Here is a 24,111-nt window from a genome sequence, read left to right on the forward strand (position 1 = left end):
CTTCTCAGAAAGCATAAAACATGACACCGATTTCTTTCACCTTTTTCAATCCGAAGCAATCAATTTCTTAAACCAAGAATTCAACGATATGAAAAAAAAATCATCTACTTTTCCGATGGATCAAGGTCACAATACAAAAACAAAAAGAATTTTAAAAATAATTGGTAACATGAAGACGATTACGGAATTAGCGCCGAATGACACTTCTTTGCAACGTCGCATGGTAAAGGTCCATGTGATGGCATTGGAGGAACTGTTAAAAGGCTTGCCACGAGAGCCAGTCTATACAAGATTCTATATCAACACCAAAAAAAAAAATGTTTGATTGGTCACAAAAGAACATTTCTAACGTGTCATTTATATTTTGTCCATTGAATAAGCACAAAAACCACACTGAAAATTTGCAGGCCAGATACCACAATCTAAAACCAATAACTGGTACATTAAAATTACATTCTTTCACTCCGTTGTCAGAAACTGAAGATTTAGTAAAACAATTTTCTTTCGAGAAAGAAAGTAGGCGAACGAAAATTTAAAGTGTAGTATGAATGAAAACAAACGTTTAAATAGCATAATGTACAAATATTTGAAGATATAATAATAAGTAAATTAGCAGTGTTTCCTCGAGTGACTTGATCCGTACTGGGTGTAATTTTGCAACGTTCACTCGATCATCCAGCGCCGATAAACTTCCCAGCGCGCTTCTACGCTTCCCGCCCACTGCTGCTGCACTGACCGCCACACATTGTTTCGTAAGTAATTAAATTTCCATTAAACTATTGGTGATCCCATTGTGATTTTTTCTGGAAATATTAAGAATACTTCAGTGCACCTAGTAGGCATTTTTTTTTTTAGATTTTCAATACGGCTATTTCACATTGATATCTAACTTTAAAAAATTGAATCACAAAAAAATTTTTGTAATAATTATATTAAAATTAGTTAGTAAATATTTAACAAAAGACAGTACTTTAAGCTTTTAAATGCATTTAAAAAAATAACATCAATATCCTCAGAAATATGACACTTTAAATGTTGCATTGTGCGACATTTTTAACGAATTTTAACATGCAATATTTTAAAAACATGTGAACTTAGGAGGAAATGGAAACACATTTGTTGGTTTATTAGATCCATAGAGTTGGTAAAAAAATATAAACGTAATCAGAAATATGAAGGTCAAAATTTGTATAATTTTGTGCGATTTGACGTGGAATGACTCTTATACAGCTGCGATGCGATAAGGAATGTTTATATGTAAGAATTTTGAGAACCATAAACTTACAGCTTCAAACAAAGGGTCTCTTCAGAATATAAACAGAGTTATCTCTTTGTGAGAGGAGAGAAGAGAGACTACTAAATTGAAATGTCAGTTCGATTTCTGATGGTGTTGTGAGCAGTTGGCTCTGTTTAAAGTACGGTATATGAAAGTGTAATGCAATATCTTTTTCGTGTGTTGGCAATTTGGCATTCTCAAAAGAATTAATATGTCTCTTAGTGAGCCCAGTGCAAGTGGGAATGGTGGATCGAGTGGATATGGCAGTAAAATTCGGAAAATGGTGTTTAGTGTTTATAATTTCTGTAGGAAATACTCTTCTGAAGAAATGCGTAAAAATCTTAACTTTTCAAAATGTCAAGCACTGACTGCCGAGGCTTGTTTTTAAGTGTCTCTATAGTGTCCCGTGTTTGCAGAGAAGTTAAAAGATCGCAAACACAGGGTGCCGATAAATTGTTCCATTCTCCTAGAAAGCATATAAATGTTCCTAAAAGAGTTACAAATCTAGACTACTTCCAAAAAGACGTTGTACGGCGTACAATTTTTTACTTTTAAATAACGGAAAATTTCCGACAGCTGACAAACTAACCGTACTGCTTAGAAAAAAAAAATTACTCAGGTTCAGTTTCTTCCACTAAAAGATTATTGAATCGGTTGGGATTCCGCTACAGGAAAACCATTGATGGGCGAAAATATCTAATGGAACGGAATGATATTGTTGCCGCAAGACTGAAGTTTCTGCGCAAAATGCACATGATCAGATCATCAGGTCACACTCGACCCACATTTTACCTTGATGAAACGTGGGTCAACAAAAACCATTCTTTGAAATATGTTTGGCAAGACTCAAATAGAAATGGAGGTCTTAAAGTGCCTTTAGGAAAGGGAGGTAGACTAAAGGTACGCGTTCACTACATCGTAACGCACGCATCGGACGAATAGCACGGATCGGAAAAAGACTATTTTTGCTGTAATTGTTATGTAACCGCGTTCACTACATCGTATCGGACGCATCGCCTATCGGTAAATCCGTCCACGTTTCTCGGATGGGAAACTTTTCCGATGCGTGCGATCATGGCCTTCTTTAATAAATCAATTTCAATTGCTCAACTGTTACTATTATGTTGTGCCATGTTCAGTGTCGCGCCAAAATGGCAGACGGAAAACTTATTTCGCGTGTAGAAAATTGCGAAGAATTATATAATTTGAGACGTTCCCATTACACTAATCAAGTCGTTTCTTGCAAATATATTATGTAACCAATATTTCTTTCGTTTCTTCCTCTTCAATTAAGACGCATGAAGCAATTACAAATTCTTATTCGCTAACAGACGTAATTAATAGACCTAACCTCAACTCCTCTGCTTTCAGTAATGTCAATATCGTACGACGTCATGTTTTAAACAGCTGACAGGGGAATCCGATGAGGCGATGAGGTGAAGCCGTTACAGTGAACGCACTGCACTTAAAATATCCGTTACGTGCGATTCGTACGAGGAATGCGATACGATGTAGTGAACGCTTACCTTTATTGTTTGCCATGTAGGATCAGCTGAAACAGGTTTCGTTCCAGGTAGTAAATGGGTATTCAGATCAAAGAAAACCAGTGATTATCACGAAGAAATGACGGCACAATCATTTCGCGATTGGTTCTTAAACAGATTTCTAAATCATTTAGAGGAAGGGGGTATAATTATAGTGGAAAATGCTCCATACCATTCCGTTAGCATTAATAGAACACCAAATACCTCCTCTAAAAAGATGAAATCAGTGAATGGCTGAAAAATAAAGGTGTTAATTTTTCTCCATCAGAAACTAAGTCAGAACTTTTGGAAAAAAGTGTTGCCTTTCAAAATCAGTGAAAAAATGTATGAACTTGATCAGCTGGCCAATGAAATGGGGCATGAAGTGATGACTCCCACCTTATCATTGCCAGTATAATGCAATAGAACTAATTTGGATCCGGGTGAAAAGGGAGGTAGCTAGAAACAACAAAACTTTAAAATGTCGGATGTGGAAGAACTTGTAAATAAGGAACTTGATAATGTGACAATTGAGGACTGGATAAAATGCGTGAAACACGCGGTGAAATTACAAGAGGAAGATTTCGCTAAAGAGTTAGGTCGGGAAAACATTTTATAACCAGTGGTCATTAATTTACAAGAAGACAGTGACACAGATGACAGTAAAACTGATGGTGAGGGGGCTGACGACGACGATGTTGGCTCGCCATTAGCTCTGCCACTGGAGTAGAAATTTGCAGCACAAAAAGTACGTTTTATTAATTCATCATTTTCCTTAAAAGAAACACAGGCATATAATAACCGCTATTTTTGTAAGAATGTGCTCTGACAGCATTGACATAATGCTATTTAGGGCCATGTCAATTCAATCAATTCATTTTTACAGAAAATTACTATTTTAAATTAATCCTATCATTCAATTTATTTGATCAAACTGCGCCTTTGTGTTATTCGACAACTTTATTAACCCTAATAAAAGTAAAACTTACAAAACTGATATAAATTCAGCGAGTTACGTCTGACTCAACTAATTTTTCTATATTTTGCGACTTTTAATTTCATTCGATGCAGTCTGAAGATAATAATAACAATAATAATAATAATAATAATAATAATAATAATAATAATAATAACTATTATTATTATTATTATTATTATTATTATTATTATTATTATTAAGTCTTCTGCATGTCCCTATCAAACCAACCATCGACCTGGTTGGCGAGTTGGTATAGCGCTGGCTTTCTATGCCCAAGGTTGCGGGTTCGATCCTGGGCCAGGTCGATGGCATTTAAGTGTGCTTAAATGCGACAGGCTCATGTCAGTAGATTTACTGGCATGTAAAAGAGCTCCTGCGGGACAAAATTCCGGCACATCCGGCGACGCTGATATAACCTCTGCAGTTGCGAGCGTCGTTAAATAAAACATAACATTAACATTCAAAACCAACCTCAGGTAAAGGGTCGCGCTCCACAGTTTTAAAAGTACTGCCGCTGAGAGACAGAGACGGAGAGAGTAGATGTGACAACATCGCGCTCGCATGTTATACTGGCTTTCGCGAAACGTCGCGTCAGGAGGTTTGAGCGCGACTGTAGGCACTGGTCTGTCATAGTTCAGCTGTCGTGAGACTCCTGACGCACATAACGTCATTCAAAATCGTTTCCAGAGATCGGTAACAACGCTCCGTAGACTTTAAATGCGTTTTATTAGTTTTTTTTGACAAAATATTTAATACGAACATGATTCTGGCCAGATTTGTACATTAAGTGTTAAGATAACCGTGCACATTGTAAACCTTTATTTCGGAGACTTGAAATTTTAACTGTACCGTCTTTGTATTTTTAAGTTGTTTAATGTATGTACAAACAAATATTAATAATTTTTCTACAAATAGCTCAGTGCATAGCTATTCTACAAAGCATAAAAATGATTTAAGAAGAGGACAATGTAACTACACTACTACTAATAGCAGCTTTGTAGAGATTTATAAAAAGTTTTATGTTTTACCCGGCAATATTAGACATTTAAGCTTGAGGCTTTTTAAGAAAGAAATTAAAAATAAATTAATAGACTTGTCATTATATAGGGTGTTTAAAAATACGGGGCATAATTTCAGGTATGTATTTCCCACATGTAGACAATCAAAATAGTTCATTACAACATGTGTCCGGAAATCTTTCATTTCCGAGTTATGGCCTTCACAACACTTAAATTCACCGGAACGTTTTTCTTTCCACAGGTCGTTGTCATTACAGAAGATGTTCAAAATGTCCACCTCCTGCTTGAATACAGACCTCACATCGATGTCTCATTGACCTGCGAACACGATCCCAAACTCCAGGAGTATTGCGTATGTCCTCAGAACATGCCACAATTCGATTCCGAAGGGATTCCAAATCAGGCACCGGAGACGAATAAACCAATGATTTTAAATGGCCCCACAAGTAGAAATTGAGAAGGTTCAGATCAGGTGAGCGTGGAAGCCAAGCAATTGCGCCACCTCTATCTATCCATCGATCAGGAAACCTTCGATCCAAGTACCGGCGAGCCGTACGACTGAAGTGTGCAGGAGCGCCATCATGCAAGAAGTGAATGTGTTGACGATTGATCAGTGGAATGTCTTCTAAAACATGAGGTATGGTGTTTTCCAGGAAGTATGTGTACGCCTGCCCCGTAAGTCTGTTTACAAGTACATGGGGTCCAACTAATCGATCACCAATGATAACGGCCCACATGTTGAGGGAGAACCGCACCTGGTGATGAGATGGTACAGTTGCACGTGGGTTTTCATACGCCCATACATGCTGATTGTGGAAATTTGTTATGCCATCTCGTGTGAACTGTGCTTCATCTGTAAATAATACTAAGGCAGGAAAGTTCGGATTTACACCACACTGCTGCAAGAAACACAACACTGACAGAACCTAACTCGTGCAGGGTAATCTGCTGGTGACAGGGCCTGTACACGTTGCAAATGATAAGGATACAATTGATACTCTTTCAACAGTCTCCAGACAGTCGTATGGGGAACATTGACTTGTAACGCTACCCTTCGTGTGCTGATAGAAGGAGTCATGTTCACAGCCTCCAGAATCTCCTCCTGTACTTCTGGAGTTGTAGATCTTGGTCGTCCCCTTCCCAAACCAGGAGAGTTAAATTTTCCATACTCGCACAGACGGTAATGGAGACGTACAAATGTCTTCCGATTTGGACATTGTCGCTGTGGGTACCTCTCCTGGTACAAACGACGAGCCAGCGCAGCATTGCCGTCCGCCTTACCGTACATGTAGTGTATCTCTGCCAGCTCTTGATTTGAATACATGTCGCACAGTCTAACGCCTACACAAAACTGAATGTAACTTTCGCCTCGGAATGAACTGTCAGAGTGCCCACTTAATGTCTCCTTTGACGGCAACGACCTGCGGAAAGAAAAACGTTCCGGTGAATTTCAATGTTGTGAAGGTCATAACTCGGAAATAAAGCATTTCCGGACACATGTTGTAATGAACTATTTTGATTGTCTACATGTGGGAAATACATACCTGAAATTATGCCCCGTATTTTTGAAACACCCTGTATAATATTGTGAGTATTTTAACTCTATATAGCTGTATAACTTTTAGGGAGAATTGTCCATATGATATTATATAATGTAATTATTTCATTGTATGTAACTTATGAACTTAATGCTTACTTGTAAATCATGACATTTTCCTATGCTGCATTGTACAGTCTTTGGAATGAAATGTTTAAAATAAAAAATAAAAAATGCAGAAAAAAATCATCCGATTCTATCCAGTAGTTTCGGAATTATCATGGAAACGGATTTAAAAATTATTGTTTGCGGAAAAAACAACTCATGCAATTTTCAATTTACAGCTCTTATAGCCAGTGCCGCGCCTTACATTAAATATCATAACTTCAGAACTAATAGATATTCTTTTACCAAAATAAATTTCAATAGTTAATGTATAAATTTAAATTGAAGATTATATTTTACTTAATAGACTTCTAAGACGTAAAAATGTTCATACAGCCTTAATTAATTCATATTTCATATTTTATAACGCTCCTTAGGCCTATAGAAAATACGTATTGACATAAGTAGGCCTAGGTATATCCTTTTTGAGGTTTAATATGATTTTTGTGTTATGAAACGATGTAAATGTAAAGTAAATTTCAGTTAAATATGAAATTCTGGAAATTCATTAACAATAACACTTCTTATTGTCCATTTCTAGGTTCATTATTTGTATAAAACACGTGAATGACAATTCGTATAAAGTGTTTCTGAAATAAGTTTGTTCATTTTTATACCGATTTCGGGATAAACTTCAGAACACAGTTAATTTCTTTCCCTTCTCCCCCAAAATTCCAATCTTGTGCACACAAAATAATCTGTTGGCACTACGGCACTGAAAAGTGCCTTTTATTATAATCGTGAACAGAGGAATCTGCTCCTTAAAAAATTACTGGCAGCGAGATCACCGTATAAAAGGACTTGGCGTTAGTACCTCAATTCAGGTACTGGAGATTACTCCTTAACTTCCCACTTCACATTCCCCGGCAGAGGCAATTATGTATCGGACCGATACGAGGAAACCTAAAGAGAAGCATTGCTGAGTGACGGATTGTATAAGGCATGCATCACAGTTTTCGGCTCCCAGTGGTCACCTAAATCCACCACCGATGCATGTACTTTACTATGTGTTCGGTCGTAAAGCGGTGAAGCTGAAAGGACATGGACAGGGATATCTCCTTTCCTTTTCCCTTCCCATTTATTTCCATGTCTGCTGTATACTAAAGTTTCCTCTAATTTGGTTTTAGTAAATATAAATTATCATATATTTACAAAGATCATGTTCTCGCGGAAAATCGCGGTTTCACGGATAATAGTTTGAAAAACCGTGGCATATAATAATGACTTTAAGAATTGGCAACTCAGCTAAGTGTTTATCCCTTGCACGTGCGTTGCTGCAGATGGTGAAGGAAGGCAAAGTGCAGAGTGTGTCGAGATAATTACCCTGATTTCAGACTATTATTGCTTTCCACTATAGTCACTTATTTTCCTTTGTAAATGAGATGTTGCATTCATAAAGTTTTGATGCTATGTGATTCAGTTCCAAATTCCGCCGCTAGGTGCGCTGTAGCTACTGCATTTGTGAAATGGCTTCGCTACGGGAAAAGGCACAGTACAAATTTCATGAAAGGATTCCAGCGATGTGAGCAGACTACGGTCGCATTTCAGGAGGAGATCCGAGTAAGGAATGCGAGTTTTTCCCCCACTCTTACAACCAGCCCCCGACACGGGATCGGTCGGCCAATGACTGAGCCTTGTTTGTCCCAGTCGGCCAATGACACCACCCCCATCCACCTGCTCCTTCAGAAGCGCTCAGTTACTAGCTTACCCTCTCCTCTTACACCGCAAGGACCATCGTTACCTCCACTTCGACGAGAGTTTGTTTGGCAAGAGGCAGGCGTGTATCGTTTACATGATATTGATTTCGTGCCCGAAGACCGAGGAGACACGTTCCTCTTACAACAGCAGCTCGGAGAGCGGAGAGAATGAGCCGAAGAACATCGAAATTTGGGCCTACAACAATGGCGTTCGGCTCTATTCACAGATAAATAACACTTCTGTTTACATCCCGACATTCGACGTATGCGCTTATGGAGAGCACGAGAAACCAGAAATAACACAGACTTGACCATAAACATGTATATTTATGGTGGATGAGGACTAATGGTTTGGGAAGGCATTAGCATTTGAGGTCGCACAGACCTCTTTGTTGTCCGTGGCAAATCCTGACAGCTGTGAAGTGATAGGCGTTCCTTATTTTGGAGAAGTTGGTGAATCGTTGAACCTTGTCGATGACAATGTACAAACACACAGAGTACACGTGGTGGACAATATGCTTCATGAACAATGTATCCAGCGAATGAACTGACCAGCTCGATCCCCAGACCTTAGCCCCATTGAACATGCTTAAGATGCTCTATGTAGAAGAATTGCAAGTCGTCAGTATCCTCCAGAGACTGTATAGCAGTTAGAACATTACTCCTAGAAAAGTGTCGGCAAACTTCTCAAGAAAGTCTCGACAACATCGTACAAAATGTACTGTCGATGCCCCATGGATTAATGGTTTGTTTGTGAAGTTTCATTTTGTTACTTTTAAGAGCGAATATTTTAAGTGCTCTGAACAATGCTTTCTTGTGTTTATTCCATCAAACAAATTGAAATGTGGTGTGTTTATTTATTGTTTTAGTTAATTAAGTGGACAAGACACCTTTTCGAGTAAGCGCTTGGAAGATACAGAAAGATCCCTTAATTTTTCTGAGCAGTGTAATATGTTCCAAAATATTTACACTTGTAATGAAATTCACATAATCTAAATATTATTACCAAATTCGGTTATTAATTTTTCCGAAAATTGCATTATTCTGTGATAGCAATAATGGATTTGGCTTTCGGAGTGTAAACACCAACTTTATGTTCTGATAATTATCCAAAGATATCAATTACTGTAGATAGTTTTTTATACCATCATCCCCGTATGAATGCATTCGTAAAACAAATTCTACCCAACAGTAGAGGGATTGCTAGACAACGATAAGCAGGCTCACGATCTCAGCTGTCAGAGATGCTGAATACATAGTAGCGTACAGTACTTGGTGCGGTATTCGTAGGTAGTTTTCTGCAGGGTCTACATTCTATGTTGTTTACAGTTGTGTATGATTTGTCGAGTTTTCCACTCTCTATAATATAACTGATGTAATGGTGGTTGATGTGTTAAAATAAAGAATAAATGGAAGTAATTTGGGTTTCAATTGCGAATAACAGTTAAAACGATGATGACAACTAGGTCTCCTCTGTGCTAAGACGTCGACGGTTTCGAATACATTGACGGGAAGTCGTTACTTTCTTTCATAGCAATGATACACCATGTTACTACGTGAACAAAATTCTCTACTCTTACTTCAGTGATATTTTTTCTCGTAAGAATTAAGTGTACAACGTGGCAACATTGCGGAGCCCGCTGCGCTAAGTCTTCCTTCTCGGATTGCGTCTTTATCCAAGACAATGATTTCTTTACGTTTATTACGAAATTCAATAATAAAGGTGATGAGTGACTGAGCAATTGAACCTCCCAACGTAAATTATATTAATTAATCCAACAAAATTTGCATAAATCCTTCAGTTGTGTCAACAATACGAAGTCGACAGAATCTTCGTGACTTGAAGGTTATGCTTTCAATTTCGATGTTTTCTGATTTACTTGGATACTTTCTAATGCAAATAGCAAGTCACTAATCTCTGAAATGTTAGACACGATTCTGAAGAAAACTGAAGCTGTTGTGGTTTTACTTCAGTAACGATAATTTTATTTAGTAAAGTAAATTATTTATAAATTAAGGATCTTAATGCTTACCTCGAAAAGCACAACTCCGAAAATTGCTACAAGCTAAGAATTGTAGACTTAACGTAATCTTAACGTAATACAGAGAACAAAACAAGAGGCGCCAAGACCAACAACGCCCAGTTCTGAGAATGACTCATAATATGTCGAAACATGTAAACCGGGTACGATAGAATTTAACACAAGAAAGTCATATAATACATATTCCGAATAAAAAGGTGGTCATGAACTGTACGTACAAAGGGGAATCAGGTCCTCTCTGCGTTTCTACTCTTTATGGCATAGACATTACAATGCTATGTTGTCAGTTTCTCTCCGAGTTATTGCTATTAGGGCTTCACTGTAACAATTTATTATTACGCTAAAACGTACTTACTATCTTTGTTGTGTAAATTAAACTGTTCTGTAATGTAATAAAAATTCAACTCGGCTGAAATTGTAATAAAATATAGTCCGCATTTAGAACATTTGCAACTCTTAAGAAAAACGTCCAAGTAGAAACAAAAATGTTCCATCAAGTTCTAGTAATACGTTTCCTCCTATCCTCCATATGGAGATCTTTCCTGAGATTACCATTTCACTTCGTGCCCTACAGAAGATGTGTATAAATGATCGTTCGTGTAGATTTGTTCCACATTTAATATTATTTCCTTCTATCGTCGTATAATTGTAGAATTATACGCATAATTGGGAAAGTAGTCTATTGTAAGGGTAATTGTCATAAGAATAATAAAATGACAGTTGTTCTATGGTAAATGCTTATTTAATTTCTTGAAGAAAATATGTACATTTATACCAGAAAGCAAAAATAATAATATGAAGGTTGTATGTTTGTAACCTTCACGTGGGCTGAAAACAGATTCTGGGAATTAATTTTATTCCATTTCCTCAGAATCGTGCCTTTAGTGAACCTTTCCCTTGAATTATGGTGTGCCACTTACTGTAAGGGAGAATGCAGTTTTACACTTACTGACTTCGAATTGCTTACTTATATACGTAATTATATACAAAGTAACTGAACAGTTTGTCTATTAAAAATGTTACAAATTTTGTACACAAAACTTTAGAAACTTAGTACACACGGATGAAAATAAATGTTTATTACAATACTAAACTAGGCCTGTTTTATTTTGTAAATATTAAAATTAAATTACTTATTTCGATTTCATGTAAAAATCGTTTTCCATTAAATACATCCTTGTTCAGGTAGAAGAAACGAGCTACGCGAAGGAAGAAAAACTGTGACATACAAATGAGTGGTTCAGAAAGCACACAGCTTGCCAGCTTCCATCACACTGCATTCATCGGCCATGTTTCCTATGACACAAGACTCAAAATTCTCACAACAGAAAGAGTCTTATGTCACATCGACTGCTATGGCGTCAGTGACATTCTTTCTCTTTCTGCAGATTTATTTCTATTAACAGTTTCATTCTTCAATTTTTCTTGTGTCATCTTGATATCTAACACATGGCAGATGGCGTCTGTAATGGCTTCCTTCCAATTTAGCATTAAAACAATTCAACAATGCAATAATTTAATTTCAAATAATTACCGCTTTTGAGAAAAAATACCTTAGTAAAACAGATACAATTTTTTCTATTATCAACACAGTGTCAGTCGTTCTCATGACTTCAAATTGTCTGAACGTCGTATGTTGAAAATTGAATTCAACCACGCGACCTAAAAGAAAATTCATTTCATATTTTATGGTCCTCATTAAGTTTGGCACTGTTATGTTGTCTTTATATTACTCTGAACTAGGTGTAAAGCATTTTAACAAAATTAGAACAGGCCTGCAGACTAGTTAGTAATAATGTTATGTTCAGCCAAAAACGTTTTCAAGAACTGTAGATAAAATGTTTCGTTAAATGTGTCAGAACCTTCATATAACATTCTCCCCCGCCACCTGGTGGCTATGTGGTCCACTCACTCACTGTCAGTAATTCTGGCATCTAGTTGTTGACGGCTATGTACAGTGCCCTACACAGGTTATGTGACGCTATGCAACTGCTGTTGTAGGCCTATAACACTGTGCACTAGGATTAATCTAAAATACATCCATGCTCTTTATTTATTATTCGTTTTGCAATATGTGGAACTAATCAAATAGAAAAAAAATTGGCACTCGAAACAGACAAAGAAACCAGAGACTAAGAAATTAAACATGATATGCAGCTCTCTCATGGATGAGACTATCCAAATAGCAATACAATGCCATTATTATTTTTTAAACTGTGATACTCCGTAGAAACGTATGACCAAGTTCAGTATTCTACATACAACCTTCCTTTAATGTAAGTCATATCTTGAAAAGGTTTGTGTGTGCTACAGTTTGTCTTCCAAGTTTAGGAAGCAGATCTGTTACATTACATATGTTACACTGCGCTCAGATACATAAAACTAAGGAAAAATCGAATTTGAAAATTCAGAGTGTGATATAAAATATGGAAATAACGGCCCAAAGTATTATAGACATGCCGTACTACACGGTCCACGGTTGGAATCTGAGCCTCGTGGCCCACCACCCGTAGATGTGTAGCACCTATCGAGAAAAATATAGTTTACGAGCGCAGCGACTCTTCGATATTGTATAGTTAAGAGAAAACAAAAATCTTACCCAGAATTCAGAATGTTTTTAATTATATTTTTTATTTCAACCAAGGTGTTTGGTTTGTCCTATTAACCAATGGTTTCTTTCTAACCACCCTTCAAAGTAAGTTGTGTTTTCTGAAAACCCTCCACACTTTAGGCATTAGAATTCTTAGATTCTGTGGTCAATCCTCTGTAGTTAATTAATTTTCATATTTAGAAATTTGTCTTCTGTTTCATCTTTCAGCTTCGGTGTAAATATTATTTTACAACTTTTCCTTGCTTTGCTAATGAGTTTTTTTATATCTCTGAATAATATACTGAAAAGTTTCTTCACCTCTCTAGATGATTTCAGTTATTTTTCTGACAGATTTTCCCTTCATGAAATGACTGATCACTTATCTAAGTTATTCCACTAGTTTATGAGAACCCATTGCAGTGTTTGAAACAGAACAATTGGCTTCAATTAAATCTGACTGAGGCTGACTGGATACACAGTTTAACTAAGGAAAGACAAATATATGGATAGGTGAGCAAGTAACCAACATTACGCTGTATGACAGACTGCACGTGTAAGTGAAGTTCGAATCAACATGTTTACTTATTATTTAAAATTTATTCATTTATTGACTTAAAAATATATAAATGATGGGAAGGAACTTATTAGGAACATAAAATTCCATGAACATTGATTTGTTCAAGATATTTAGTTAAATTTGCACTAAAATTTTCAGTGTATCATTTTCTCTGTAAATCGCTGTATACAATGTATTTTTTGACTATAAATACAAATTATTAAATTATTACTGAACAAACTAACATCAAATTTGGAATAATTACACTGATACTCTATTGGTTTGACGTACTCAACAATGAAATTTTATTTTATTTTTTAAACTTTACTATTAAATATCTGATACTAACAAAGCACACGAAATAGCCACTACATCTTCCATGTTGTTCCCCATACTGTAGTTAAAATTTATAATATTATATTCAGTTACAATTTGATAATCAGACGTGTGTCTTGAAGCTACATCCGCGAGTCTTTTGCACGTACAAGGACGACAAAAACGCGTCCGGTTTACCTATCAAGGAGGATGACATTTTTAATATCAAATAGACTTGAAGAGACGATAACAATATCATATTTCATTTTAGGTTAATTATATTTAAACAGGCACAATGTAAGTGTTATTACATAAAGTTTAAAAATAGTTATAATAAAGGCTTTAGTTGAAAGTGGATTTTGTACAACTTTTCCATATCCACACTTTAGCTATGACATTATTTCACCCAAATTCCAGTATGGTTTATTGGCGAAATATTGTAGAACTCTGATATTGTTCACGTTAAGGATGTAGACGAATGAACAACTATGCGCAAGCAGAGAAATAATAATAAATACATTATTTGTTCCTTCTACAATCTGAGATCATTGCCACTAGGTCTACGGTAGGTATAGACATCTCTTCCATGCACAACTATGTTCATCATTCAAACTACAGCTCATGCCATGAAGCTCCACATCTTCTTTCGATATCGCGTGTTCCTAGTCATTGTAATAATACAGCAATGTTAAAATTAATAAAGAATGAAAAAATATTCGCAGTTGTTCCTGATAATAATCAAATCAAGCGGCTGCGCTAGTGTTTCCAGTTGCTTAGTTATTGTTTTGCGAGTTTGAAAACTGACAGTTTGGAATTACAACAGTATAAATATCGTAACTAGGTTAATTATTATTATTTTTGTTATTATCATTGTTATTGTTATTATTATTATTATTATTTATAAGTTTGCACATTATTGTCGGCCTTTCATGGAATGCAATGATATTTCTTTGAGGAGAATCTGACTACAAAGAAATAATAATCCGACGAATACATCTCATTAGCGAAAGACAAACGTTCATAAGATATGCAGCAAGACCATAAAATTTGCACAATAATTATATCGATCGCCAAGAAGTGATACCTCGTACCTGTAAATTTGCATGTGAATGGGAAAACTGTTTTAAAAATTAATTTTTCTCAAAATAGACGATTTTTTATGTATGTTTCTGCTGTAGTAGATGTTCTATTGGAGGGAAAAATATTAGTTCACTATTCAATTTTGTAAATAATAATAATAATAATAATAATAATAATAATAATAATAATAATAATAATAATAATAATAATAATAATAATGTAGTTAAACTAAACGATATCACTTATTAGCCATCGAAAGATCGTGGTGGTTATCAGTTGTGCACCAAATTTTTCTCTTATACGACTATTACAACAAAAGGGCGATATCACTGGTCTAATGTCATAGCGAGTGGCACTTATTCAATGATACATCAAAAGCAAGTTAGAAGCACATTTATTTCACTGCGGAAATACGTTCATTTCAGTTCTATTATTTTATCGACTAGAACAACCTACATATGACTCGATGCAATCAATTACAAATAATTTTCTTGGTTGGAATCGTAGTAGATCACCAAACTGATTTTTCTGAATTTGTGAGCCAGTCGTGACAGAAAAAAATATTACGTTATTTGATATTTGAAAAATATATTTATAAATTGGTCTTTATTAGAACTTGAACAAAAATAATAATTAAAAGACGAAATATTTAAATCGATGTTACAATTTCTTTAAACTAAAAGCTTGATAAACTTTTAAAGCAGTTATTTAAAAATTTCTTGACATTAGGAAAGTTGAAAGTTAATATTTCTGAGCCTTTTAGAGCTACCTTATAACATTATAGGATATCATATCCCTTGAAATAATTTCCTGCGTTTATACCTGAACAATTTCCTTAAATATTTGTGTACTGTGCTGTATATGATGAACAAGGAAAATTTTCACAAATATATTACATTAATGGAAATATTCTATAATTTTCTCCAGCATATTGTAATGATGGAGTATTTCTGTTGGATTCTTAAGAGACGGGGCAAATTGGATTAGAAAGAAAACATTTTCGACTTGCAAACGTTTTTAAAGACACTGAAGATACACTACATACTTTACGAAAATTTGACTTGTGTATTATTTATACATGTTAAATGAAAATTAACGTAATATTTATTCAATTAATTTTATTTTCATTGATTTGTTAAAATTATAATATATTAAATGACACTCGTGCTAGGAATAAGCATTAAAATTGTTGAGATCATTTTTGAATCAGAATTTTCAGTAAAGTGTATTGTGAGTTTTGTAATCAGTGCGTTGATTTCCACAGAAATCTATTGATATCATTTGAAATAAAACTCTTATAACATCATCAGTCTGAAAATCAATAAAACTGTATTAATTACTGTGAGATAGTTATTCTAATTATGCATGTAGAAATGTCTTTACTACAAATAAAATGTATACAGTATGTGTATTGTGGCATGTTGAATCGAGAAATTGGATAAGCAATAGAAGACGGACGTAATCTTTGTTTCTGTGAATAATGCTGCAATAAAAGCAATTAACTAACGGGATGATCTTTGAATACATATATTTTACAAGCATCAAATATGTGTATATAAGGATAAAAAATTGTTTTCTCGATAACTAAAATCCAGTGATTAATTTTATAAAAGGTTTGATAAAAAAGATAATTCAAGATATGACTTCATTTTATTCAATATTCATATCAATCTCATGCCTACAGCCTTGTAAAAATATTTATTCAGTTCTGTGCGTAATTAATAGTAGCTTCTTAGACTAGATTAAGAAATTGTATGTATGTGTATACGTGTGTATATATGTATGCATGTTATGTTATGTTTTATTTAACGACGCTCGCAACTGCAGAGGTCATATCAGCGTCGCCGGTGTGCCGGAAGTTTTTCCCGCAGGAGTTCTTTTACATGCCAGTAAATCTACTGACATGAGCCTGTCGCATTTAAGCACACTTAAATGCCATCGACCTGGCCCGGGATCGAACCCGCGACCTCGGGCATAGAAGGCCAGCGCTATACCAACTGCACCAACCCGGCCGACTGTATGTATGTATGTATGTATGTATGTATGTATGTATGTATGTATGTATGTATGTATGTATACACACAAAGTACTTTTGCACAGTACATTATTCACATGTCTCAATATAACAATTTTCAACAAGTACCAATTTTTCCTTTCATGTAGAGGATAGAATATAAATACACAGGATTTAATTTCCATATATTCTTGTCAGTTAGAAACGTAAGAGAACTGGTTGTTTGAACTTATGACAAAAATAATTTGTTATTCTCTCATGTTTATCTCTGAAATAGTTCATTACCGGCACTTACTCTCTCTTTATTAATCCATTAACTCGAGAAAACTGATTGGATTGTTACTAATGCCATCGTTGCGTGCTTCTTTCATAATCCATATTAATTTACTGACTGGTACAGGCTTACTTCAAACTTTTACCTGAAAGTACCTAAGCAATCAACATGTTATAAACGATGTTGACACAGTGATATAGTTATTATGTATGGTTGTCATAAGTTTTTAACGGGTATCATTAACTTTGGTATGAATAATATCTACGTAACAGAGATAACGGTACAAGTTCAATGATGAAGCAGCTAACACGAGGAACAGGAGACAACAGTAATACTTGTGACTTCAAAATCAAGGAGGGAATAAAATATGTCGCAATCAGCTGCTGCAGGTATTATTCATACAGTACAGTAAGTAGGCCTATCTGTTTTATAAAATACTGAGAGAACTTTCATCTATGTGACCCGGATATTTATTTATTACTCTATCCTCAAATAATTAACATAAAACTACAAAATGTTGCAAAATGTACATTGTTTCCATGTGAATATGAAGCCCCGCTTTGAACACATGTAGTAATATTTATACAGATTTTGTGGCATTCATAAATCATTGCAGAGTGCGATAGAATCGCTGGAAGAAAACTTTTTGCAAGGCTGCAGTATTTTTTAAAGAAATAATTACTATCATATTAATACATTGAATGTCCTCACACATAAATAATCACGTTGGAAAGTCAGAAACCGTTTATCATCGTCATGGTTAGACAAACTTGAATGCAATAATACTGATACTAATCTAATAAAAAGTATCAGATATTAAAGCTTGTCAATCCAAAAGCAACATGTCAAGGTTGGAAGACATCTTTAACACTTCAATTAAAAATCTCAGAAGGTTTTAAAATCTTGAAAGAAATTGTGTTTTCATTCCAATCTCTTCTGATATAAAAGTACGAACTCATTTTTTTAGCATGAAATCGATCAAGTCAATGTTAAAACTGTTGAAATAACATTCCTTATTATTCATTAAAATTCAACAAGTTAAAATTACGGAAATGTGATTTACGAATGTGTACTTTTCACTGCAACTCGCCGTGCTTGAAGCTATAATTTTGAAATGAACATCATCAAATATTATAATAGTGAATTATCCTACAGACATTCGTTGCTACGTCTCGTCTCGATGGCTTGCTCAGAACAGGATTTGTGGTGTTCTGTCAGACACACAAGTTATTTGGAATCTATTTGGCTTCCTAATATAACTATATGTCAACATTAAATTAGTACATTTCATAATTATCTACAGTAAAACAAAAACAACTGCACTGGCACATCACTCAAGGGAGACAACAGTGGAATAGAACTGCATTTCTGTTCCTCTGTGTAAAATACTGCTTACATTTCCACATCACGAACTGGAGATCGAGAGGCTGTCGTCTGCATTGGTAGTAATCCTTCATGCGATTATAAATTGTCTCCAGTATTTATTGATGAAATTGTCCACGCAACTTACATCGTGTTCACCTAAATTTCACTTCCTTCTCAATAATACGATCAAACTTATGGAAAATGGATTTGTAGTATTTATTCCATTAACATTGTGACACTTCCGTAAGAAGGATGTAAAAAGGTTTGGGCAATATCATCTCATTTATTTAAATTTAAACTGGTATAAGTCTTTCATCTATACATTATTTGTATGTACATATTTTTATTGTTTCAAAAACAACTTAATTTACAGGATTTTAATATACCAAATGTTAACCCATCGACTCACTCAAGATCCTCTCCATCGAAATACATCAAAAGTCGTGTTGCTGCACCTCATAAAGCGAGGCGATAATAGAGTAATTTCCACCGAAAATGTGGCTATAACAAAGTTATCAACGAATTATGTAAATGATAAACACTTTGTAATAAAGACAAATTATTGCATTATTTGAATTTTCACCATCTAACTGTAAGTATGAAAAGTAACAGAACGTCACGAGTGTTTTGCCTGAAATGAAGCATTGGTTTATATCTGCGATATGAAACTACATTTTAAGAAAATTATAGATTGTACTAAGTAATTATTTTCTACATGAATTTCAATTCTGTCAGTACTACCGGTCAGTGGAACGAACTCTAAAAGGTCACATGAAGTAATTAAGAGTAAATGACTTCATTATTGCAGCATGCGAGTAGAGGAAATTAATTCAGTCAAGCATCAATCATTTACATAAAGGATAACTTAAAATTGCACTCTCATACTCTTCGAGAACGAAGCTTAATCCAGCTATCGAAGTGTATAAACTTAATTGATGTTGAATGCATTGAGCACCAAATATTACACATTTTCACGTATCACTTCTTTTTCAGCTGTTCTTATCTTTAAAGATCCACCAAACCTTGCCACTTCTCATATCAGAATCCCTGACACCTTGGTGTACATGTCTAACGGATTAATTTATCTCATTTTTTAATATATAACAGCAACATGATCCAGGCTGTCTCTGATGCCAGTACTTACGAATAATCCAATTTCAAGATGAGCAGTAGTGTTTGCTATTATAATATTGGAATGTGAAGACTTAGAACACTTCAAACAGATAATGTTGTTCTAAATTAAATGGTCAACTTATTTCTCTTTGGTATTTCCTGATGGAGTCTAAGCTAAAGTACATAGAGGCTCATAAATGAATTTTAAATGTTAGCAGATGTAAATGCTTGAATGATTTGCTTTCATTCTGCATAAATTGTCATTTCAATTCACAATTCATGGTCGCGTTAATAAACAAAATCGTATGTGCTTACAAGTGGTACACGACATCCCATTTCATTTGTTAATATTTGTTTGTAAGATGATAAGTTTCTCTCGCACCACATCTGGCAAATAAAAACGTGTATTAAACCAATGCAGTTCATTTGATCGTAGTTAATGGTATTTGCTTATTCTTTCATTCATTACGAAGAAACATGAGCAAGATATGATATCCACTTTTCCCAGAAAGGAATGCCTCGAGCTACGAATTTAGTCATAAATGTGCTGAAATTAAGAGTAATTCAAATAATGCGTAATTTAGTCTTTAACGTGTCAGTAACAATTGCTTATAAAATTATAAATTTGACATAAGTGTAAGAAGTAACATTACTCCAAAGTAACTGTAGGAAAATAGTAATGATTAACAGAAACATTGCAATATATTAGAACTACTTGTTGTCGAGTTAAGCATTTGCGCAGAAATAAAATTGTTTACAGTGATACTCAATTCGGAATATCTATTTAAAGACAAAATATATTACCGATATCGAACGTAACTAAAATGAGAAAGACGGGTTTACTGTGCAATGTTTAGAATACTAAGCAAATAATCAGTTATGTTTGAAAGCAAAATATTGCTGCGAATATATAAAATTTCATTTCCAAGTTGCTTTTCTCTAGCACAAAAATTTCATATTTTAACACGCCTTTTTCATAATCTACGTATAATCTTATATTCTATGGCAGCCATTTCTGCACGGATGAATGCATAATGACGTACATTAAGAATACATTTAAATACTGTTCCATGTTTTAACAGAAGATAGCACATAAGTTTAAATTTTAAGACACTCATAATCAATTAATTTAGTAGTTTTGGTCTTTGTTTCTGATATATCTAATTTTAATTAATGTTTGAAAAAACGTAACAGAGTTACTTTCGAGACTCTTTGCAAATAATTCCTATGATAGATAACAAAGTTCAACAGAAAAAGGAGGTTTCCATTAAAATATAGAGTGTAAAAAAGGCCAAACTTCTTGCTCTTCTGGGTACGTGCAACATCAAACTGTTATCGATCGCATCGTAACAGGCCCCAGATGTTGCCATTTGCTTAGGCATTCTCTGACGAATGAGACACGAACAGATACAAGTGTGGAGAGTTACCTTCACCGTGCCGTGTTTCTCCGGTAGAGATAGAAATGTACATAATACTTATTTTGCCAACGACATTTCAGTTGAACATTCTTATAATTCACTAAGAGGAAAATCCTGGAAGAACTTACAGAAAAAAACAGTGTTCGTGTTGGCTTTGAATTGAATTGTCTTTTCAGCCTAGTGTCATTCAGTCCAGTCAAATGAAATAGCACGAAGTAGTATGAAATTCCATATTCGCACAATATGCAAATTTTAAATTGTAAATGACGAAATCGAATTCATTAATATTTTCGGATAACATAATGTTGACTTTTCTCAAACATTCTAAGAACTTGAGTATCACTGTACGAATTGTGTGTAACTGCCTGCAACTTGTACGACAACTGTTAAAGATCTTAACTGGTACAGTGGTTCTCCTCGAATTGCAACATTTTATTCTGCCAGCTATCGGATGTAGAATTAATGCAGAGGGGAACAGATGGACTCCAGTTCAGATTCTGATAAAAATAGTCCTTGCATAGATTATTCGTGTCCCGGCACGCCTAATAATGGAACAGACTCAGTCTTGGATTATTATTTTTGTTTACTTTTTGGGCATCTGTTCTCTTTTAGAATAGGCAAATATTAAAGCGTTCGGGTGCTGTGGGCGCAGTGGAAGGTTGTAAGCATGTTCAAACATTTCTCTTTTTTCTATAAAACACAGAGAACAATAATTTGCTGGCTTTAAAATTAGCTTGCAGCATGTACGATAAACATGAAAGAATCATCACAACATTGAAATTTGATAATATAATTTGTCTTCTTTACCAAACTGCGAACATTTGCTAAAAGTTCTCTTTTTATAATTATACATTTAAAGTGATTCTGTATGAGAAGAAAGTTGTAACAAGTATTCAGATTTCTACAAAACAGGGGAACATAACGTTCACATTCCTAAATAGGTCTGTTCCGAAACGTGGCTCATTCAAAGTGTGCTATTTTAAAGAATTCATTAGTGGAACTTAAGTTCGGAATTATCTCTCAAAAGAAATGGCTTGTAATTTTAAAGCAAATGGAACACTATGTTTCCTGGGTGTTCATTAAATGATGGGGTGACAGAGGAATTAACTTTTCATATATGTATGTATACTGTATTATTGTATATACGGTACGCGGATACATATATGTATGGCCTGTATGGAAATTTTGTCTAAAAGTTTAAAATACTGTATTTCTAATGACTGGGAACAGGTGATGCATATATATTTTAATAAGTGTCACCATCAAAGTGTCACTACGTGTTTATGTCTGAAAGCACTTACATGCCGACCTGTAGTCACTTATCCACCCAACATCCGCATTTAGTTCACTTTTAAATTAAATTTGAATGTTACATATCTAATGCCAAGAAATTTTAGAGTTCTCCGTGGAACAAAATTGCAGCAAAGTAATATTTTTCCTCATTTGGCGGGTTTGGCGAGGGAATTGTTGATATTAGGCGAACTTCACCAGCAGATGACATGCAGAGAAGATATAGACACAGTTTCCGTTGTGTCAGCGTTGGATGGATGAGTGGTCTTCATGTTCCAACTGTCCGCTCTTATGTGAGTTTAGATCAGAGGAATATTGTTGTCTTCTCAGAAGAAGAGTTTATTGGGAGGCAAAGATTTTTACGAAGAAAAATCTATACCAAGATGAGAAAAAAATCTCTCTCGTGAAATAGCTTAAAACTAGAAAATCAAGAGAACATACAACAACAACAGACGAATTAATTACAAGTGAAGTCTTGTTCACGTCACGGATTGCTCGCTAACAACTAACAACAGCCATGGCTACTTTCGTCTCTTGAAGTATCCCCATGGTTCCCTGATCGAAATTTTTGTGCCTGCTCAGGCGGTCCAAGGGTCATCACCACCCCGACCAAGGTAAACAAGAATGGCTGCTCGCTGTCTATCACAATTCGAGTTACAGCGTGGAGATGCGCACCTCGGGCTGCTGGTCCGGCGACGTGGCAGGCGACGCACCCGGCGACGTCGGCTCCACCTCCGATCCCGGGTACGAGGCCGGGAGGTTCACCACTACAGACGCGGTCATCGTGGAAGAGGTGGTGGAGTTGGGCTTGCTGATGGCGGGTGCCCCGGCCGCGCTCGCAGTGCCGGCCGTCGCGGCTCCGCCCGCCGAGTTGGTCTGGTTCAGACTGGCCCGCGAGAGGCGGTCGGGCGTCGGCTCACTAGGTGGCGACCGGTTCGACTGCATCCGGATCTGGATGTCGTTGAGCTCCTCCTCGTGGGCAGCCGACTCTGGGGTGGCCCCGCGCTGGTGCTTCTGGGGAACAGACACACACTGTCATCCCGCTCCCCGCCGCAGAGAGAAGCCAACATTGTTTGGGACCCGAACCCTAGTCTTCGACCGTGCAGCAGACAGGCGGATTCCCATGCCGAATTTGGATCTTCGCGTTCAAGATGTTATAATAGGCCTATGTCCTTATCCTTTCTTCTACTTGGGTCTAAGGTGGAGAGTTTCCTTATTTCCCTTCTGATTTCGAGTTATTGAAAGTAACGTACCGCACCTTCACTGGAGACATTCTCAATTTTGCATGTTTTAAGAAGACCTTTGCCTGCTGTGAAGTTCTGATTGAGTATTTAATTTTGCGCGTCACTTGCGGTGAACCTCGTTCTCCAGGGAGCCGCTATGCAGACAACGAGGAAATCTCACAATCGTTATCAAAGATAATTACGCCAGTTGGAAGAACGAGCGAGTCACTTCAATTGGAAGACGCTCCGGAGTTTTCTATCTAATAGAGAAAGACGAGCGAGGCAGAAAACGAAATAGACGAATTACCAAATCTCAAATTTTGTTGAGTGCTTCACTGCCGCGAGCGTATTTCCCCAAACGGCGTCACTAAACCACATATGTATTGCATGTTTTGTAGAGGGTAAGTGACAGTACAAAGAACATATACATATATGAAATAAAGGTATAATGGAGTGCATTGTTAAAGAATGAGTCTCTTATGTTGTATCACTGAGGTAATTAAAATCCGCCCGTCTGCAATATTCGACGTCACGCACGGTAACATAAGTATATTAAACGGAGGTCTCTTTCGTTAAGAATGCGAGAAGGAAAAGAAATCCATATGCAGTTTAGACTTCATGCTGGTCTAGAGCAC

General features: G+C 35.7%; 1 protein-coding gene across 4 annotated transcripts in view; it reads right to left on the reverse strand.

The window, feature by feature from the left end:
* Positions 1 to 10,964: 10,964 nt before the first annotated feature.
* Positions 10,965 to 24,111, reverse strand: part of Shal (Potassium voltage-gated channel protein Shal) — a 270,375-nt gene continuing 257,228 nt past the window's right edge. For 2 of the 4 annotated variants that reach the window (XM_069836761.1, XM_069836758.1), the window contains one exon: positions 10,965 to 23,267. In XM_069836761.1, coding sequence (XP_069692862.1) covers positions 22,908 to 23,267 — 360 coding nt within the window. In that variant the 3' untranslated portion in view covers positions 10,965 to 22,907. The remainder of the gene's footprint in view (positions 23,268 to 24,111) is intronic. The other 2 variants (XM_069836762.1, XM_069836760.1) reach the window with 1 other exon arrangement.

This window comes from Periplaneta americana, chromosome 10, assembly GCF_040183065.1.
Source record: "Periplaneta americana isolate PAMFEO1 chromosome 10, P.americana_PAMFEO1_priV1, whole genome shotgun sequence".
In the NCBI taxonomy this organism is placed as follows: domain Eukaryota; kingdom Metazoa; phylum Arthropoda; class Insecta; order Blattodea; family Blattidae; genus Periplaneta; species Periplaneta americana.